Source organism: Hemiscyllium ocellatum, chromosome 5 (assembly GCF_020745735.1).
Source record: "Hemiscyllium ocellatum isolate sHemOce1 chromosome 5, sHemOce1.pat.X.cur, whole genome shotgun sequence".
NCBI lineage: Eukaryota > Metazoa > Chordata > Chondrichthyes > Orectolobiformes > Hemiscylliidae > Hemiscyllium > Hemiscyllium ocellatum.
Window position 1 is genome coordinate 61,117,721 of NC_083405.1, and position 19,325 is coordinate 61,137,045.

General features: G+C 39.7%; 2 protein-coding genes across 2 annotated transcripts in view; one reads left to right on the forward strand and one right to left on the reverse strand.

Moving 5' to 3' along the window:
- The window catches only part of bag1 (BCL2 associated athanogene 1), a 24,679-nt gene continuing 5,354 nt past the window's right edge, over positions 1 to 19,325 (forward strand). Inside the window, exons 1-7 of the mRNA XM_060824785.1 lie at positions 1 to 79; positions 794 to 922; positions 4,070 to 4,152; positions 6,160 to 6,273; positions 10,166 to 10,273; positions 13,344 to 13,406; positions 14,274 to 14,393. Coding sequence (XP_060680768.1) covers positions 43 to 79; positions 794 to 922; positions 4,070 to 4,152; positions 6,160 to 6,273; positions 10,166 to 10,273; positions 13,344 to 13,406; positions 14,274 to 14,363 — 624 coding nt within the window. The 5' untranslated portion in view covers positions 1 to 42 and the 3' untranslated portion in view covers positions 14,364 to 14,393. The remainder of the gene's footprint in view (positions 80 to 793; positions 923 to 4,069; positions 4,153 to 6,159; positions 6,274 to 10,165; positions 10,274 to 13,343; positions 13,407 to 14,273; positions 14,394 to 19,325) is intronic.
- Positions 18,920 to 19,325, reverse strand: part of fastkd3 (FAST kinase domains 3) — a 15,892-nt gene continuing 15,486 nt past the window's right edge. The window contains exon 7 of the mRNA XM_060824783.1: positions 18,920 to 19,174. Within this exon, the coding sequence (XP_060680766.1) occupies positions 19,076 to 19,174 (99 nt within the window). The 3' untranslated portion in view covers positions 18,920 to 19,075. The remainder of the gene's footprint in view (positions 19,175 to 19,325) is intronic.

Genomic DNA, 19,325 nt, shown 5'->3' on the forward strand with positions numbered 1-19,325 from the left:
CGCTGCGGAGCGGAAGTTGAGCGGGATCCTCTTGCAGGAGACATGTCTGGGGATACGGTGGGACTGACCCTGATGCACGGTAATGGCCGGTGACTGGGCTCTGCTTCCTCTGTTAGTGGAGGAAGCAACAGAGCAGCGTGCAGGGTCCGGCTGGTGGAGGGAGCGGGCGGGCAGTGAGCAGCAGGAGCTGCAGAGCCCGGGCAGGCTCTGTCTGTGTCTGCACACTCAGCCTGTCTGCATTCACTGTTAATTCACCAAGTGAGTTGGCTTCCATCATCTGCAGCCCAGCCCGGCCGTTCATCGACAATAAACCTGCCACTCACTGATCGAGGGGCAGAGTAATTTCTGATATATCTCTTCATGAACTGTAAGACATTGGCTTATTACTGTGGTAGAGGACCGATTCATAATTGTCTGAAGAGGAAAACAAACAGTGGGGTTTCATAGAAAGGGATGGGAGTGGAACTAAATTGCTGCTGCAGTTATGAACGTAAAGGCCTGCTTGGTCTCTTGAAATTTATTTGATTCTGTGAATATAATTGCATTTTTATAGGACATGAGACATTGTGGCATTACAATATGAGATGTTTTAATGTGAATAAGATGCAGTTTGAATCAAAAGGCCTGGAGCTTTTTGTGCTTGCTGTGTGCAACAATTAAACTGAGTGTAATTTATCTGCACATAGATTATTTTCATCTGTTTATTATGGTACTGCAGAGTGCCTTTTCAAAGGCAGTGTAAAATGATAGGAGCAGGAATATGTTTACTGTTAGATTTATATTTCATTCTTAGGTAGTTCAAAACACAAGATTGAAATTTCAGCGGTACAGGAAGGATGTGAACCTACATTACAGGACATGGCAACTGTTATTGCTCAAGTTACTGGAGTACCCCAGCAACTGCAGAAACTAATTTTCAAAGGTATACATGATTTACTGGAAAGATGGACAATGTATGAAATAATTTATCATCATTATTGTGACTAGTGATTTTGCAACAGCAAAATTCCACACATTTGACATGATTAGTTAATTCCTTGTATTATGATAATTTATAATCTCAACTCATAAAAGCTTTTAGCAGTCCAGCCTGTTTGTAATCTTGGTGCGATATTTGACTTGGACATGAGCTTCTATTTATGTAGTTGTGCATCAATGACAGCACCAACATTTATTACACATTTCTAATTGCACTGGAGCTGAAAATGGTGTGCCACCTTCTTGAACCATTACAGTCCATTTGGCACGGATCCCCCTCCAGTGCTGTTTCACTAGTGATCTTGAAGGAACAGCAATATTGTTCCATGTTAGGATGGTTTGTGACTTGGAAGTGAACATATTGTGTGTCTGCTGCCACTTTCCTCTGAGGTAGTAAAGGTCGCCTGTTTGTGTGCTGCTTTTGAAGGAAGCTTGGCAAGCTGCAGCTGTTTTGGTAGATGGTATACACTACACTGCAGGCACTGTGCTCTGGTGGAGAGATAGTTATTGGAGCCACAGTCATCCAGGCAACTGCAAATTATTCAGATAGACTCCAGACTTCTTATTAGGTAGACCTTGGGGGTTTGGAGGTAAATTAACTCAGACTTCCCAGCCTTTCACTCGCTCCTGTATTTGTTCTTGCCGGTCCATTTCAGTTTCTGAATGTGTCTGTAAAGAAAGTACAGTAAAGAGACTGTGTCTAAGTGAGTTGTAGACCAAATGTACTTGTGATTCCTTTCATAGTAGCAAGGTTCACGAGTAAGCAAAGAAATGGCAGGGCTTCTTCAGTCCTGATGTGGGAACTTGAGGATGATGCCTATATTGTGGATAACCATTTATGTTGCAAGTATCATCAGTTGTAGCAGTTTAAGCTCTGGGTTTCAGAACTATAATGTAATCGCTCTGTAGCTAAAGGTTACCACTGCTAGTCAAAAAGAAATAGGCAGATAATACAGTTTTCAACCAGTGTTTAGTTCTGAATACTAATCTGGCTGATGGCTCTTTCAGCACTCTCCAGATGAACTAGCTCCTTGGCACCACTGGAGCTCCCATGATCTTCTGTCAGCTGCCTTCTCTCTGAGAGAACAGTCCCAACTTCTTCAATCTATCCTCTCAAATGAAGTTTCTCATTCCTGGAACCATTCTTGTACATCACTTCTAAACTCTTCCCAGTGCATTCACAATTTTCCTATAATGCGGCAACCAAAATTTCATGCTGTAATGCAGTGGAGCTCTAACAAGTATCTTGTACAAGTTCAACATCAGCTCTTGTACTCTGCGCCCCTATTGATAAAGCTGAGAACACACAATTTTTAAAAAATTGATCACTCCACCTGTCCTGCCATCTTCAGTGATTTGCGCTCAAGTATGCCCAGGACCATTTTACCCCTGCATCCCCTTTGGAACTGTACCCCCTATTTTATATTGTTTATCAATGTTCTTCAGCCAAAGTACGTCACCTTGCCCTTATCGTAACATCATAAGAAATAGGAACAAGGAGTAGGCCAGTCAGTCCCTCGAACCTGTTCTTCCATTCAGTAGGATCATGGTTGATCAGATATTCCTTATGTTAACTCTCCTGCCCTTCCCCCTTAACCCCTGATTCCCATACTGATCAAGAATGTAAATGTGCACAAGGCCTCTGTCCCCACAGCTCTCTATGACAAGGAGTTTCAAAGACTCTCAGCCCTGATAGAAGAAATCCCTTATCTCAGTCTTAAATTGATACCCCTTTAATCTAACACTATGGCCTCCGGTCCTGGACTTTTCCATGAAGGGAAACATGGAAACTGTCAAACCACTTAAGAATGTTTCAGTGAGATCATTTTTCATTGTTCTAGATTCCAGTGAATAGAGTCCCAACCTGTTCAACTTTGAAATCTTCTTTGCATTGATCTCATCTGCCACCCATCCACCCTCTCCACCAACTTGTCAGTATCTTTTTAGAATTCCGTACTGTCCTCTGTTCACAATTTTTCAAAGTGTTGTGCCATTTGCAAACTTTGAAATTACCTCCTGCCCACCAAGATCCCGACAATTAATATGTCAGGAAAAGCAAGAGTTCCAATGCTGATCCCTGGTACAATTGCTGCTACAAGTCTTCCACCAGCCCTAAAAATGTCCATTGACCATTATTTTCCTTTCACGCAGCCAATTTAAAGTTCAGGTTGCTGCTGTCCCTTTTATGAGAAGGTAGCCTAGACCCTAACTGTTTCTTATTTTAAAGATGGATCTGAAGTGCATGTTCCAAAGCTGATGCGACTTTAAACAGAACACAATTAATTTAAATGCTATAGTTAAAATACAAACAAAAGTAAGAGGAATTTAAAATAACTATTGACAAACTTAACGGAATGATAGATGCAGTATCCATTACTAATTAACTATTCCAACATAGTAACATCCCATAAACACACCCTCTTGGCAGAAAAGGTTAATTCAGACACAGATTCTTACATGCAGTTCTCCAATCCAGGAGGAAACAACATCAAGAAAGATCTCGGAGAAAGTAACAGCCAGGAATCATTTACTGAAGCCTTCCTACCCTTGTGAGACCCCAGACAGCTACTGATTGCTACAACTAAAAAAACCAAGAAAACCTTAAATGAGAGAGCTAGCCACTCCCCTTTCACTGTTCCAACTGTTTTAAAACAACCTAATAGCCTCCTAAGTTCACTTAAGCTTTTTTTTTACAGTAGCCAGTCCTACACCTCTGCCTTTACAATCTCTTTTCAAAAAACCCAGGACAAAATAACTTTCTTAAAGTGACAGCATTGTCACAGCCATGGTGTACAGCATGTTTCATAAGTCTTTGTGTGGCACATAGGAAGTTTCCTTCCCTGAAATAGGTTGGGTTTATATGTCTACTGTTGTTTTCTGGTGCTTGCCCGTAAATTGACATTGATTTTCAGAATATAATGTGCCGTGCTAGGAATTGAACCTTTGAGCTTGAAGTAGTTGGTACAGGCTACCAAAAACCATGGGACACTTCAGACACTATGTGTAAGTTCAGTTATTGGTGTAAGACTTTCAAAAAGTGTCACAATTACTAACAACATTTTTAATGGTTTTATTCTTCTGTGTCACATAGGTAAATCTCTCAAAGAAATGGAACAGCCTTTGTCTGTTCTTGGTGTTAAAAATGGCTGTAAAATAATGATGATCGGCAAAAAGGTAAATTTGTATAAATTTTCTGTCAAAGACTTTTTCCAACGTGTCTAAAATATTGTTTTGTGCTTTCTAGGTATAAGTTGTATTTTTTTTTTTTAAAAAAAAAGTACTATTTTCTTGATTTCTCCTTCATTTGTATGGTTTTCCTCGGCCATGCCCTGTTTCCTTTATCATCAGAGTAGACCGATTGCCTGTTCTAAATAAGGTACATGAGAGTAATCTGGGTGACACGGCCTATTGCATCATCCTTCTTGTGTAGGGAAATGCCTAGTCTATGCCTTGAATTTTGGCCATTCAAATCACAAATCTGTTTCTATGAATAAACACAGCAAGAATTACTTGATGTCAGCTGGAACAACAGGCACATATTCAGAAAGACATTTTACTTGTTTTTACACTGTTACTCATTTAGTAATCCATCGGCAGAATGTTAAATTTGTGCACCTCCAATTATACATCTGCTCTCTGTCGTGTATGGCTGAAGGTGTGTGGCAGGATGCTTTGGAACATGCATGTGTGATCCTATGTGGGAAATATCTGGGAAGTTTATGGTCAATTCCATGGCAGGTCTGGATCCTCCACAAATGTCTCTGAGTAACATCTGGGTAACCCTCCAATCAATCTCACTCCCATCTCTGCATTTACCCCTCCTGACTGCCCTGATTACTTGCTTCCGATATAACCCAAGCATTCTCAATCAATTCCTCAACTATCCATTCAACTCTCAACTAGTTACCTGACCACCCTCCCAATCAGATCTAACCAGCCCATTTCCAAATTGACTACCCCTCCTGACCCAACCCAACTACCACCTCCCTGGGACCCAGCCACTCTCTGGATCAGATCAGACTTACTGACCCAACTGCTACCTTGTGTTGACTACCCTCTTTACCAGATCTGACCACTGACTACTGACTCATCCACCTCTCTACCTTACCCACCCTCCCATGAATCAGTTCACTCACATTTAGACCAGACCTTTAAAATTGCCATACTGCCACAGCTGTGAAAGTGTCTTGTTATTTCTCAACTCTGCTCTGCTCCAATGGCATTCCTCCAGGGACAGCTGGGATCTGAAGATGCCAGAGGAAATGTTGTTATTACAGACAGCCAAATCAAATCAGCCTTCCTTCCTCTGTATTCACAACACAGTAGAAGTAAATCCATCAAAAGATTCTCAAAATTGACCAAATGGTTCTTAATAAGATTTTAAATGACCATTGTGAATAATCATTTTAGACACCAGTTTAAGCTTAAAAAAAATTAGCTATTTATTTTTAATACAATTACTTTAGTAGAGCAAAATTAAGCAACAAAGTAATGCTGTAAACCCAAAAATTATTGTTTTCAGCTCCACTCACACAAAGTCAGGCAGATAAATACAATTAATGGGTAAGTAACAGTAAATAACAAAACTGACCAGATAATTAAGTGTCTTTTACAATGCATAGGTGATGGTTTCATGGTTTACTTTCTGAAGATATTGATTGTGGTCACCTTTTACAGTTCACTCAGTTAGAGGCAGTAACACCTAACCTTAGTCTTTTATTCTCTCAGCTTCCAAGAGCTGCTTGTAGGAGGTTAGGCAGGGAGATTTCTAAACTTTATGCTGTATAGTGTCAACAGCCAGATTCTTTCCCATATAAAATGCAGTCCAAAACCCAATTCAAACTGTAACCACTCGCAGAAGACTGACCATTTGCTCCATGAGGTCGCAGGTGCCATTCAACATCTGCCACCTACTTGAGCATAATATTTTTCCAGACTTGCTGGAACCAATTCCCAGGTATTGGCCTCATTAATAACCAACTTCTGCTGTCTGCTGTTCCCAAGTGATAAAGCATCTGCAGAGCCTTTTCTTCTGGAACCATCCTGCAGTCCTGGCCTCGTGAATAAATAAAAGCTTGTTTGATTTGTTTTCCTTTTAACACAAGTCCACAACTCATCTTTGGCTGTCGGTTCCCGGTTCATGGCTCCATCCTGATCCCATCATATTCTTTCAACTTGCAGAACAGTCCTGAAGAGGAAGCTGAATTAAAGAAGTTAAAGGAACTGGAAAAATCCACAGACCAGCTCTCCCACAAACTGGAAGAAATTAATGCAGAGCTGACAGGCATTCAGAATGTGAGATGCTTCTTATTTGTCTTTGAAAATGCTGTAATTTTACTATTCTTGCTATTAAGTTCTCCTCCCTGCCAAAACAAATGCAGCTAGATTGCTGGCTTCTTTACAAACGTAGTTGCACCCATATTTTGGATCACTGGCTGTGTGTGAAATATGCCATGAAAGTTTCATTCCTTTCAGTGGCAGCTGAGCATCTTAACTAAAATAACTGACATGTCATTCTCATGCACTGATCATAAACTGTTCAACTTCTCTGGTTGTGTTTGGATACGTTCTGTCAGTTGGCTTGGGGACTGCAAATTTGTTAATTGCGGGAACACTGTATTGGGAAGGTTCTGACATTTGTGTTATTGGAACACAGAAATATTGTGACAAATGTTGTTTCTTTATTGAAACAGCTTTTGCCGTTCTAATTTTATATGTAATTGTTTCAGAAAATTGCTTGTGAACATTGTCTCTCTTAATAGCTCAATGTAGAAATGTAAATCCCAAGTTAACCTTTCAGGTTATAACTAGTGAATTTCATTTTTGCCGTTGGGTGTATTTCATTTGGCCTCAATGTGTGGTCTAGGAATATTAACTAATGTAGTTCAGGACAGGACTGGACTCAGCTGTTATTTCATATTGACATGCTAACCTTTACTGTCTTGACTTTTTTTTATTTGTTCATGGATCTGGGCATCGCTGACTATGGCAACATTTATTGCCTATCCCTAATTATCCTTGAAATGTTCATGTTGCAGTTGTATAAGACTCTGGTGCGGCCGCACCTGGAGTATTGTGTGCAGATTTTGTCGCCATACTATAGGAAGGATGTTGAGGCACTGGAAAGGGTGCAGAGGAGGTTTACCAGGATGTTGCCTGGTATGGTAGGAAGATCATATGAGGAAAGGCTGAGGCACTTGGGGCTCTTTTCATTGGAGAAAAGAAGGTTTGGGGTGACTTGATAGAGGTGTACAAGATGATTAGAGGTTTAGATAGGGTTGACCATGAGAACCTTTTTCCACATATGGAGTCAGCTATTACGAGGGGGCATAGCTTTAAATTAAGGGGAGGTAGGTATAGGACAGATGTTAGGGGTAGATTCTTTACTCAGCGAGTTGTGAGTTCATGGAATGCCCTACCAGTAGCAGTGTGGACTCTCCCTCTATGTGGGCATTTAAACGGACATTGGATAGGCATATGGAGGATAGTGGGCTAGTGTAGGTTAGGTGGGCTTGGATCGGCACAACATCGAGGGCCAAAGGGCCTGTACTGCGCTGTATTTTTTTTCTCTATGTTTTATGGTGGTATTGTTTTTTTTTAACAAAGTCCTGCATCAAAGAGTAATGTGTAATATTAACGTGCATGGGATTGAGGGTAGTGTATTAAGATGGATAAAAAAAATTAGTTCACAGACAAGAAATGAAGAGAAGGAATGAAAGGGTCATTTACTGAATAGCAAACAGTGACTAGTGTGATACTGTATTAATTAAATTTTGCCTTCATGCTTTTATTATGCATTAAAATAATTCCATTCTTTGGGATGCAGTTTAATTCAGTCTCATCTCTAGTTTATCTGAATTCATAACTGACTCCTTTAAAAAGCAATAACTTGCCCTGCAACCAGCCTAAAGTGGTTGGCTCTGCCAGGCTGTCTTCCTGTAATTATTTGTGGCAATGTCCCAGAGAAACTAGGCTCACCTCGTGGCAGAGACTATACCTGGCATGGCAAGTTCTACAGATCTCAGCTGCTGGGATTGAGGTACTCAGACATTCACAAAATATGTTAATAATTTAAATGCGGTAGCTAAATGCATTAACTCAAAATGTTCAGATGACACAAAGCTGAGTGGAAGGGTGACCTATGAGAAGGATGCAGAGACGCTACAGCATGATTTACATACGTTGGGTGAATGGACAATTGCATACTACATGCGGTATAATATGCGTAAATGTGAGGTTATCACTTTGGTAGCAAAAATAGCAAGGCAAATTGTTACTTGAAAGGTTGCAAATTGAGAAAGGGGAATGGTCATTGAAACCTGGGGTGTTCTTGTGCATTAGTCACTGAAAGGAAGCAGGCAATAAAGAAGGTGAACTGTATATTGGCCTTCATAGCTAGAGGATTTGAGTACAGGAACAACGTGAGAGACTAGGAATACTGTGGTGTGTAACTCACCATCTGCCTCCCCAGTGTCTGTCTACCATATACAAGGTACTAGTCAGGAATGTGATGGAATACTCCCCATATGCCTAGATGGGTGAAGTTCCAACAATGTTTAAACAACCTGACACATTCAGGCCAAAGTAGCCTGCTTGATTGGCACAACATCTACATATATCCATTCCCTCTTCTACTGACACTCAGTACACGCTGCTGCTGCTATCTATAAGGTGCACTGCAGAAATTCACCAAAGATCCTCAGACAGTGCCTTCCAAACTCATGACCACTTCCAACTAGGCAGCGGATACATGGGAGCATCACCACCAACAAGTTCCCCTCCAAGCCCCTCACCATCCTGACTTGGATATATATTGCCGTTCTTTCACTGATGCTGGGTCAAAAATCCGGAATTCCCTTCCTAAGGGTATTGTGGAGCAACCTACAGAATGTGGACTGCAGTGATTCAAGAAGGCAACTCACCAACACTTTCTCAAGTGCAACTCGGGATGGGCAATAAATGCTGGCCAGTCAATGACACCCACGTCCCGTGAATGAATGAAAAAAAAAAGTTTTACTGCAATTATACAGGGCATTGGTGTGGCCATACCTGGAATATAGTGTGCAGTTTTGGTCTCCTTATCTGAGGAAGGATGTTGCTGTAGAAGAGGTTAAGCAAAAGTTTACCAAATTGATTGTTGGGATGGCAGGACTGACATGTAATGAAAGACTGAGTTGGTTAGGATTGTATTCTCGGCTTTAGAAGAATGAGACAGGATCCTGTAGAAGCCTATAAAATTATAAGATGGCTCGACAGGCTAGATGCAGGAAGGATGTTCCCGATGGTAGGGGAATCCAGAACCATGGTTCATAGTTTAAGGATAAGGGTAAATCTTGTAGGACTGAGATGAGGAGAAATGTCTTCACCCCGAGAGAGGTGAACCTGTGGAACTCAGTTACGGAGAAAGCGATTGAGGCAAAAACTTTGTGTTTTGAAGAAAGAAGTCGATAGAGCTCTTGTGGCGATTAGGATCTAAGCTCAGTGATCAGCCATGATTATATTGAATAATTGAGCAGGCTGATGGGTCTAATGGCCTACTGCTGTCTTCTTTGTTTACCTGTTTTGCCAAATGTCCTGCTGAGTGCAGGACAAGAAGCTTCAACAAGATTTTTTTGCGGCAATACTCAACTAATGATACACACTTAATGCAATAAAATCTTGGGTACTTCACCATATTTTATAAATAGATTCATAGAGTCGTACAGCATGGAAACAGACCCTTTGATCTAACTCGTCCATGCCGACCAGATATCCTAGCCTAATCTAGTCCCATTTGCCAGCACTTGGCCCATATCCCTCTACGTCCTTCCTATTTCATTACCCATCCAGATGCCTTTTAAATGGTGTAATTATACCCGTCTCCACCACTTCCTCTGGCAGCTCATTTCATACGTGCCCCCTCCTCTGTGTTAAAAAGTTGCCTTTTAGACCCCTTTTAAATCTTTCCCCCCTCACCTTAAACCTATGCCCACTAGTTCTGGACTGCCCCACCTCAGGGAAAAGACTTTGTCTATTTTCCCTATTCATGCCCCTATTAAGAGTCAATGGATCTGACAAAGAATTACAGCTGAGCATTTTTGGTAGTTTCCTGTGATGTTAAGGATTTGGTTTACCTGGCACCATTGGATGTATAAAAGATGATGTACAAGGATAAAATAATTTGTGCTGAGATTTTGTTGTCATCTAGGGGTTCCTTGCCCAAGATCTTCAATCAGCCGCATTAAGCAAATTAGAGAAGAAAGTGAAGAGCACATCGGAACAGTGTATGAAGTTTCTTGAACAGATTGATGCTATGGTGGGTAAGAGAAAATTACAAATGTATACAGATTACATAAATAGAATTTCTGGAGGGGTGGTAGTTAACTGAAAATTTGTGTTTTTCTCATTAGTCTGCAGTGTACATTTTCATGAATTCTATTTCTGTTAAAAAAAGTTCACAATTTTCGATACCTTAGTTCAATGTATTGCTTTATTTCCAAAAATCTCTTTCCGTCCAGCCCTTTGGAAAATTATTTTTCAAGTGCTTGCATGTTGATAATTAAACTTCCTTCAGCAAAAAATGGATCAGCTGTGAACACCAGCCTGAATAAATTTTAATCAAGACATAGACAATATATTGTATAACATTTAAATTATAGTTAAATGTAACAGTCAATGCATTTGAACAAGTCATATTCTGATCAGCTGTTTCCTGCAATATGTTCAGAATTTATTTTGAGGATAGTGTTTTGATTAATGAAATGTGACCATGTAGAAATTTAAACTTTTTTTTTACTTGGTTTGATTAGGTAGATGTAAATGGGATGTTTTCCTAAGCTGGTGAGTTTAGAACCAGAAGATAAGAGTCTCAGGATAAGGGGTTGGCATTTTAAGACTAAGATGAGGCTGGTGAATCTTCGGAATTTTCTTCCACAGTGAGCTGTGGAAAGTCAATCATTAAACATGTTCGAGACAGAAATCAATAAGATTTCTGGATCCTGAAGACATCTTCGGGTATGAGGATAGCTTGGAAAGATGGTATTGTGATAGATGATCCGCAATGATTTAACTGAATGGCAGATGGATCTGATGGGTTGATTCCCGCTCCTAGTGTTCCCAATATTAAACTCTTGTTCCTCTTGTTTTAAAGGTATAAGCAACTAAAATAATTTCTCAATGATATGAATGAATGTAGTTGATCCTTGAGAAATGTATGTTTCAGTTGCATTTGTCCACGTTTAAATAGGATTAGTGCCACTTTTTTATTACTTCAGACATAATTCAAAATTGAAAACACATGGCAAGAGAGAAACTCAAGAACCATTCTCAATTCATGTATCAGTTTAGTTGTGTAGGTCCATGTTAAAATTTTAATTATATATATATATATATATAACAACTTGGTTTGGATGTGTCAAGGCACAGTAAGTAACTATAAAAATAGGTAGCTGAAAATGTGTTGCTGGTCAAAGCACAGCAGGCCAGGCAGCATCTCAGGAATAGAGAATTCAACGTTTCGAGCATAAGCCCTTCATCAGGAAATTTTTACTTATAAAAATAGGTAGATAATGTGTGTGGACACAACTGGCATGTTTAGTGCAGCGTAGGGAAGAACAAATCGGAAAACCTCCTTAATGGTTAATTAAGATCTATAGATGAACAAAGGGACTTCTGTGACCATGAACATAATGAGAAAGATAAATATAACTTTGATCTTCAGCTCAAGAGGGATAAAATTCAGTTTTCCAGTCCTTCTCCAGCTATGTTTGGGACATTGGCCCTGATATTTCAGTTGGAAGATAGCCATTACGGCCTAGGAGCATGTGGAAATCCTGATACAGGTAACTCTGTGGGAATTGCCCAGACAATTGAAATTTCCTTGGGGCATAAAACCCAGCATCAGGAAGCTCCACAGAAGTCTTCTACTTTGAATCTGAGACTTTGGATGGTTCTGATTTACTTAGGCTCAATAATTACCCTCCAAGTTAGAGGATTAAATGAAACCATTGACACGCTGCTGACTTCCTGATCTGACCTCCTACCACGTTGCCTGATAATCAGCTATTGTTTGTTGAATCAGGATCAGAAATAATGTCCAATTTTGATGGGTGAAGCTAGGTTGTTGGATACATGTACTTTATACCATTCTTTGGACATAATCACTTAGGGGTTGTGTGCATAGTTTAATCAGAATGCTACTGGGGCTTACGGATTAAATCCAGAGGGTTTCCTCAAATCTAGAAGATTGAAGGAAGATCAGATTGAGGCAAGAAAAATAAGAGATCATTAAATTGAGGGGATAAACTATTTTCTCTGATGGTGTAATCTGGAGCAATATGACATAATATTAACATTAGAAATGGACAGGAATGATACCAGGAAGTCCAACTTCACACAAGATGTAGTGTAAATCTCGAACTTAACTAAAAGGACGAAGGCTAATTGAAATTTAAAACTCAGATTAATACAAGGAATATGGAGCCAAGTTAAGTAATTGGCTGTTGTGGTACATATCCTCCATGATTTAATAGATTGACAGAATCTTCAAAGGGCTGAACAGCTGACTTGTGTCCTGTTGCAGCAATGCTTATAATCCATCTGGAAAAAATTATAGCAGGGTGCTTTCAGGTTATTTTTGATGTGTTAATTCAGAAATTAAGTGAGGTAATGAATGGTAGCCCAAATCATCGGTCTTGTACATCTGTACTTTATTTTCAGTGAATTCCTGTAGTGTTGTCTTATTTTAAACTCTGACTATTCAGTAATATTGCAGAATATTTTAAAATGTCCTCTGATCATATACTACTCATGATTGAGACATTTAATACAATGGTTGCAATGAATACTGCCATTTAACTCCAACTGATCGATGTAGGAATGTCAACTTGAATTTATACCAAAAACAGAAGTTAACAGTATGTATCGTTCAACAGTTTTTTTTTCTGCAGGATGTGCGATATCTTTGTGTGATCAAAGATTGACTTTAGTTTAATTACAAACAAACAAATGTTTGTGAATAAGCAAATGCAAAATTGTGGCATCTGTTGAAAAACATGAAACTAATGGTGAAACTACTTGAATGATGAACATGGAAAAAATAATTTTAATTTTTGAAGCACATTGGGTAGAAATCTTATTTAAGTACAGCCAGTACTGCATGACTCCAGTCAGAGCTAATAGTGACTCGAGTTTAAAGGAAGATGCATGTAACAGGTCCTGGAACATAATATTTAACAAACCTGATGCAATGACCAGTATTACAGTGCACTGTCCTCTCTGTTAGGAAATTCCAAACTAAATTTAAGTTTTAAACACACAGTAAATCAAATTTATGCATTTATACTGTTTGTTCCTTACAAGTAAAGTATTTTGAATTTATTTTCAAGAGTTTGCCTGATGACTTTAGTGACTGCAGACATAAGAGAAAAAGTCTTGTGAAGAATGTACAGGTGAGTTGGTCTTGTATATTGAAATTTAAGGGATACCTTGCAAATGTTTGAAAGTCAGACCCCCTCTCATACTGTACTGTGTGTAATTGGTACCCAATTTAATTGATAACAATGTTAATTTGTTAGATTGGAATTTCAGTTTTCATCTCCTGTAACCAGTATTACTGACTCAACTGATGTTTAGAACCAAACTGTCTTGAGTGCTTTACTGCTTATTAATCTACATTTTAAGTGGCTTATAGTTTTTTTATAAATTGACTACAATTCCTAGAGTTTGTAATTTAAATCTGAAACATTGAAAATTCAAAACTTGAACAGTGGATATTTTGCTTTAATTTAGTCAGATCGGGTGTGTAAATGGTTTAGATGCTAAGCCCCAACACATACAATCAAGAAGTCTGGAAATTTCAAGTTTGATGCTCTGTTTACCAGTCTGAGACCAGTAGCCGAAGTATTGGGTCTAGCTGGGTAATAGCTAGTTTACATTTCCTGGCCAACTCTAATGGCATGGAAGTATTAGGTCTAAGCAATCAGAAAGGTTGAACTAAATATTTCGAGTGTGGGTGACAACAACTGTTAACTGCTGACGGGTTTAAAAACATCCTTGAAGCCTGATTGGGGCGGGTAGTACTTGCAAAGATGCCCTTCTGTCAGGGAGGGGAATAGCTTGCCAAGGTATCCCACTAGTTCTGTCCACTATTAAGCAAATCATAAGTAGACACTGCGTAACAGTTGGTAAGCAGATGGCAGTCTCTCCCAGATGTGGCAAGTTCATGCCCCCAGCCTAGAATGCTGCCATCAAAAGTATATGTAAGACTTCTACATTTTCTCCAAGTGTGATTTTTTTTTTTCATTTTTTGGTTGCAGAATTACTTGGCTCAGTGTGATGTCATTGAAACAAATATCTCACAGCAACTAGAGAAGCTTCAATCAAAGAACCTCACTCTTGCTGACTGATTTTACAGAAAATAACAAAGGAGTATGATAGTAAGGAACCACCCTGTCTAGATTTTACCATTTAATCTAAGAACTTTTAACTAACTCACAACCTGGTGTAAATAATGATTTAGAGAATGGAAACTTTGTAATAAAGGTAACCAATTGCTTTCCAGGACAGTAACACATTTCCTCTGATAATTATCTCCTACATTGTCACATCAGGAGGTTCTCTATTACTAAAAAGACACCAGTTTTGAAACACTGCGGGTCATAAACATTAATGCATGTAGTTGGCACTGAAATAAATGTTTTTGTATTCTAACAGTATGTTGGACTGTTTGCATGTGGTAGTTGTTAGTCAAAAGGCATTCCTTAATAAATTACTTCATTTAATATGTCTAAGTTATTTCAGATTCATTGGAGGGATCATGAATAACTATTAAAAGTGTCTACTCCACATAATTGCTGAAGCCTAATTGCTTATTCACTTTAGAGGCAATTAAATTCTAGGTTATTGTAACACACCTTTGCTTTCAGTTTTGCGACAGTTCCCATTCTTTTTAGATTCAAAGTACATGGTTCAATGAGATTAATGTGGAAAGTGATGGAATGTGGGGCAAAAGGTCAGTTTATGTTTAACACAGCTAATGATAACTACATTAGAGATGTGTACACATCTTTGAAGGTTGCAGGGGAGTTTGAGACCACAAGTAATAAAGCATAAAGGATCCTGGGCTTGATAAATGAGGAAAACGTAGACAAAAACAAGTAAGTTATAATAAACCTGTATAAAACACTAGATCACCCTCAGATGGAGTACTACAATGCGACCCCCACCCCACCCCCACCTTTTGCCATATCACTTTCAAATCTTCTATCTTGAGGCTGAAGATGAACAAGATACTGAATAGCTGTTTCCTGTAGCAAATAAATCTCTGATTATAAAATACCATGACAGACATATAACTAACTAAAGATTAGTATAATAATGTTCATATGAATATTTCTAACATTTCAATCAATCACAAACAAATTTCCCTCTAAGCTGTGTGACTGCTCAGAGATCCACACATGCGTATATGGGAGAAGGATTCACATTTTTGGATCTTTGGAATCTCTTTTGGGGTAGAAGTGACCTGTACAAGAAGGACGGATTGCACCTAAATTGGAAGGGGACCAATATACTGGCAGGGAAATTTGCTACAACTGCTTGGGAGGATTTAAACTAGTAAGGGGGGGGGGGGGGGGGGGGGACTCAGGGAGATAGTGAGGAAAGAGGTCGGTCTGAGAACAGAAGTGAGTCAGTCAGGGACAAGGTAGGACTAATAAATTAAACTGCATTTATTTCAATGCAAGGGGCCTAACAGGGAAGGCAGATGAACTCAGGGCATGGTTAGGAACATGGGACTGAGATATCATAGCAATTACGGAAACATGGCTCAGGGATGGGCAGGACTGGCACCTTAATGTTCCAGGATACAAATGCTACAGGAAGGATAGAAAGGGAGGCAAGAGAGGAGGGGGAGTGGCATTTTTGATAAGGGATAGCATTACAGCTGTGCTGAGGGAGGATATTCCTGGAAATACATCCAAGGAAGTTATTTGGGTGGAACTGAGAAATAAGAAAGGGATGATCACATTATTGGGATTGTATTTTAGACCCTCCAATAGTCAGAGGGAAATTGAGAAACAAACTTGTAAGGAGATCTCAGCTATCTGTAAGAATAATCGGGTAGTTATGGTAGGGGATTTTAATTTTCCAAACATCGACTGGGACTGCCATAGTGTTAAAAGTTTAGATGGAGAGGAATTTCTTAAATGTGTACAGGACAATTTTCTGATTCAGTATGTGGATGTACCTACTAGAGAAGGTGCAAAACTTGACCGACTCTTGGGAAATAAGGCAGGGCAGGTGACTGAGGTGTCAGAAGGGGAGCACTTTGGGGCCAGCGACCATAATTCTATTCGTTTTAAAATAGTGATGAAAAAGGATAGACCAGATCTAAAAGTTGGAAGTTCTAAATTGGAGAAAGGCCAATTTTGACGGTATTAGGCAAGAACTTTTGAAAGCTGATTGGAGGCAGATGTTTGCAGGTAAAGGGATGACTGGAAAATGGGAAGCCTTCAGAAATGAGATAACAAGAACCCAGAGAAAGTATATTCCTGTCAGGGTGAAAGGGAAAGCTGGTAGGTATAAGGAATGCTGGATGACTAAAGAAATTGAGGGTTTGGTTAAGAAAAAGAAGGAAGCATATGTCAGGTATAGACAGGATAGATTGAGTGAATCCTTGGAAGAGTATAAAGGCAGTAGAAGTATACTTAAGAGGGAAATCAGGAGGGCAAAAAGGGGACATGAGATAGCTTTCGCAAATAGAATGAAGAAGAATTCAGAAGGGTTTTTACGAATACATTAAGGACAAAAGGGTAACTAGGGAGAGAATAGGACCCCTCAAAGATCAGCAAGATGGCCTTTGTGTGAAGTCGCAGAAAATGGGAGAGATACTAAATTAGTATTTTGCATCAGTATTTACTGTGGAAAAGGATATGGAAGATGTAGACTGTAGGGAAACAGATGGTGACATCTTGCAAAATGTTCAGAGGAGGAAGTGCTGGATGTCTGGAAACGGTTAAAGGTGGATAAATCCCCAGGACCTGATCAGGTGTACCCGAGAACTCTGTGGGAAGCTAGAGAAGTGATTGCTGGGCCTCTTGCTGAGATATTTGTATCATCAACAGTCACAGGTGAGGTGCTGGAAGACTGGAGGTTGGCAAATGTGGTGCTACTGTTTAAGAAGGGCGGTAAAGACAAGCCAGGGAACTATAGACCGGTGAGCCTGATCTCGGTGGTGGGCAAGGAGGAAATCCTGAGTGACAGGATGTACATGTATTTGGAAAGGCAAGGACTGATTAGGGATAGTCAACATGGCTTTGTGTGTACGAAATCATGTCTCGCAAACTTGAGTTTTTTTGAAGAAGTAACAAAGAAGATTGATGAGCGCAGAGCAGTAGATCTGATCTATATGGACTTTAGTAAGGCGTTCGACAAGGTTCCCCATGGGAGACTGATTAGCAAAGTTAGATCTCATGGAATACAGGGAGAACTAGCCATTTGGATACAGAACTAGTCTCAAAGAGAGAAGACAGAGGGTGGTGGTGGAGGATTGTTTTTCTGACTGGAGGCCTGTGACCAGTGGAGTGCCACAAGGATCGGTGCTGGGCCCTCTACTTTTTGTCATTTACATAAATGATTTGGATGCGAGCATAAGAAGTACAGTTAGTAAGTTTGCAGATGACACTAAAATTGGAGGTGTAGTGGACAGCGAAGAGGGTTACCTCAGATTACAACAGGATCTTGGCCAGATGGGCCAATGGGCTGAGAAGTGGCAGATGGAGTTTAATTCAGATAAATGTGAGGTGCTGCATTTTGGGAAAGCAAATCCTAGCAGGACTTATACACTTAATGGTAAGGTCCTAAGGAGTGTTTCTGAACAAAGAGACCTTGGAGTGCAGGTTCATAGCTCCTTGAAAGTGGAGTCACAGGTAGATAGGATAGTGAAGAAGGCGTTTGGTATGCTTTCCTTTATTAGTCAGAGTATTGAGTACAGGAGTTGGGAGATCATGTTGCGGCTGTACAGGACATTGGTTTGGCCACTGTTGGAATACTGCGTGCAGTTCTGGTCATCTTCCTATTGGAAAGATGTTGTGAAACTTGAAAGGGCTCAGAAAAGATTTACAAGGATGTTGCCAGAGTTGGGGGAATCTGAGCTTCAGGGAGAGGCTGAACAGACTGTGGCTGTTTTCCCAGGAGTTTTGGAGGCTGAGGGGTGACCTTATAGAGGTTTACAAAATTATGAGGGGCATGGATAGGATAAATAGACAAAGTCTTTTTCCTGGGGTCAGGGAGTCCAGAACTAGAGGGCATAGGTTTAGGGTGAGAGGGGAAAGATATAAAAGACACCATGGGACGACTTTTTCACGCAGAGGGTGGTACGCCATATGGAATGAGCTGCCAGAGGATGTGGTGGAGGCTGGTACAATTGCAACATTTAAGAGGCATTTGGATGAGTATATGAATAGGAAGGGTTTGGAGGGATATGGGCCGGGTGCTGGCAGGTGGGACTAGATTGGGTTGGGATATCTGGTCGGCATGGATGGATTGGACCGAAGGGTCTGTTTCCATGCTGTACATCTCTATGACATGCATTAGCTTCCAGTTCCAGAGTCCATTGCTGTGTGTGGAAGCACATGCAGTAGCAGGAAGAATTAAAGGGAACGTGAGGAACATACAACTTCTTTCATGCATGTTGTGTAGCTAATCAGGCCCAAATCTGCCATAGTGCACACTAAAATCAATCAGCTATATTCATGTTGTGCTACTTCTAAAATACTATATTTGTTCCATGCAAAACATTTACTTTTTAAAGTCAAAAGATCCATGAAGTTAGGTATATTGACCTGTGGCTACAAGAATAATATACTTCAAATAAGCGCATTCAAAACTGTATTTGCGTTTTAGTTCCCTTTCTGCAAAAATGAAGTGATTAAAACACATAACTAATATTATTTAAGGAGTTTATTTTTATACATTATTTTCAGTAATGGTTTTATTTACACGAGTGTAATCAAGATGCTTAATAGTAGATAAACATTGCTGTAAGGCAGCCACCAATGCAAAATGCTGGCATTGCATTGTGGAAAGCGGAAATTAATTGGCTATGTTTTAGCTTTTTTCACCAAGCAAGTCTGTAGCTGTATGGAAAGATCTTCTTGTGAAGGTATTCTACCATCTCCTTACTGTTCTGTAGCTTGTCAAATTCGTAGAATGGAATCTAGATAAAACAAATTGCAGGTTTTCACATAAACTATTAAGATAAATAAAAATGTATACATTTATGTGCAGACATTAATTAATTACAAGTTGTCAATATGAAAGCTTTGAAAGTTGGAATTACTATCAAAGCATTTTATAACCATTTGTCC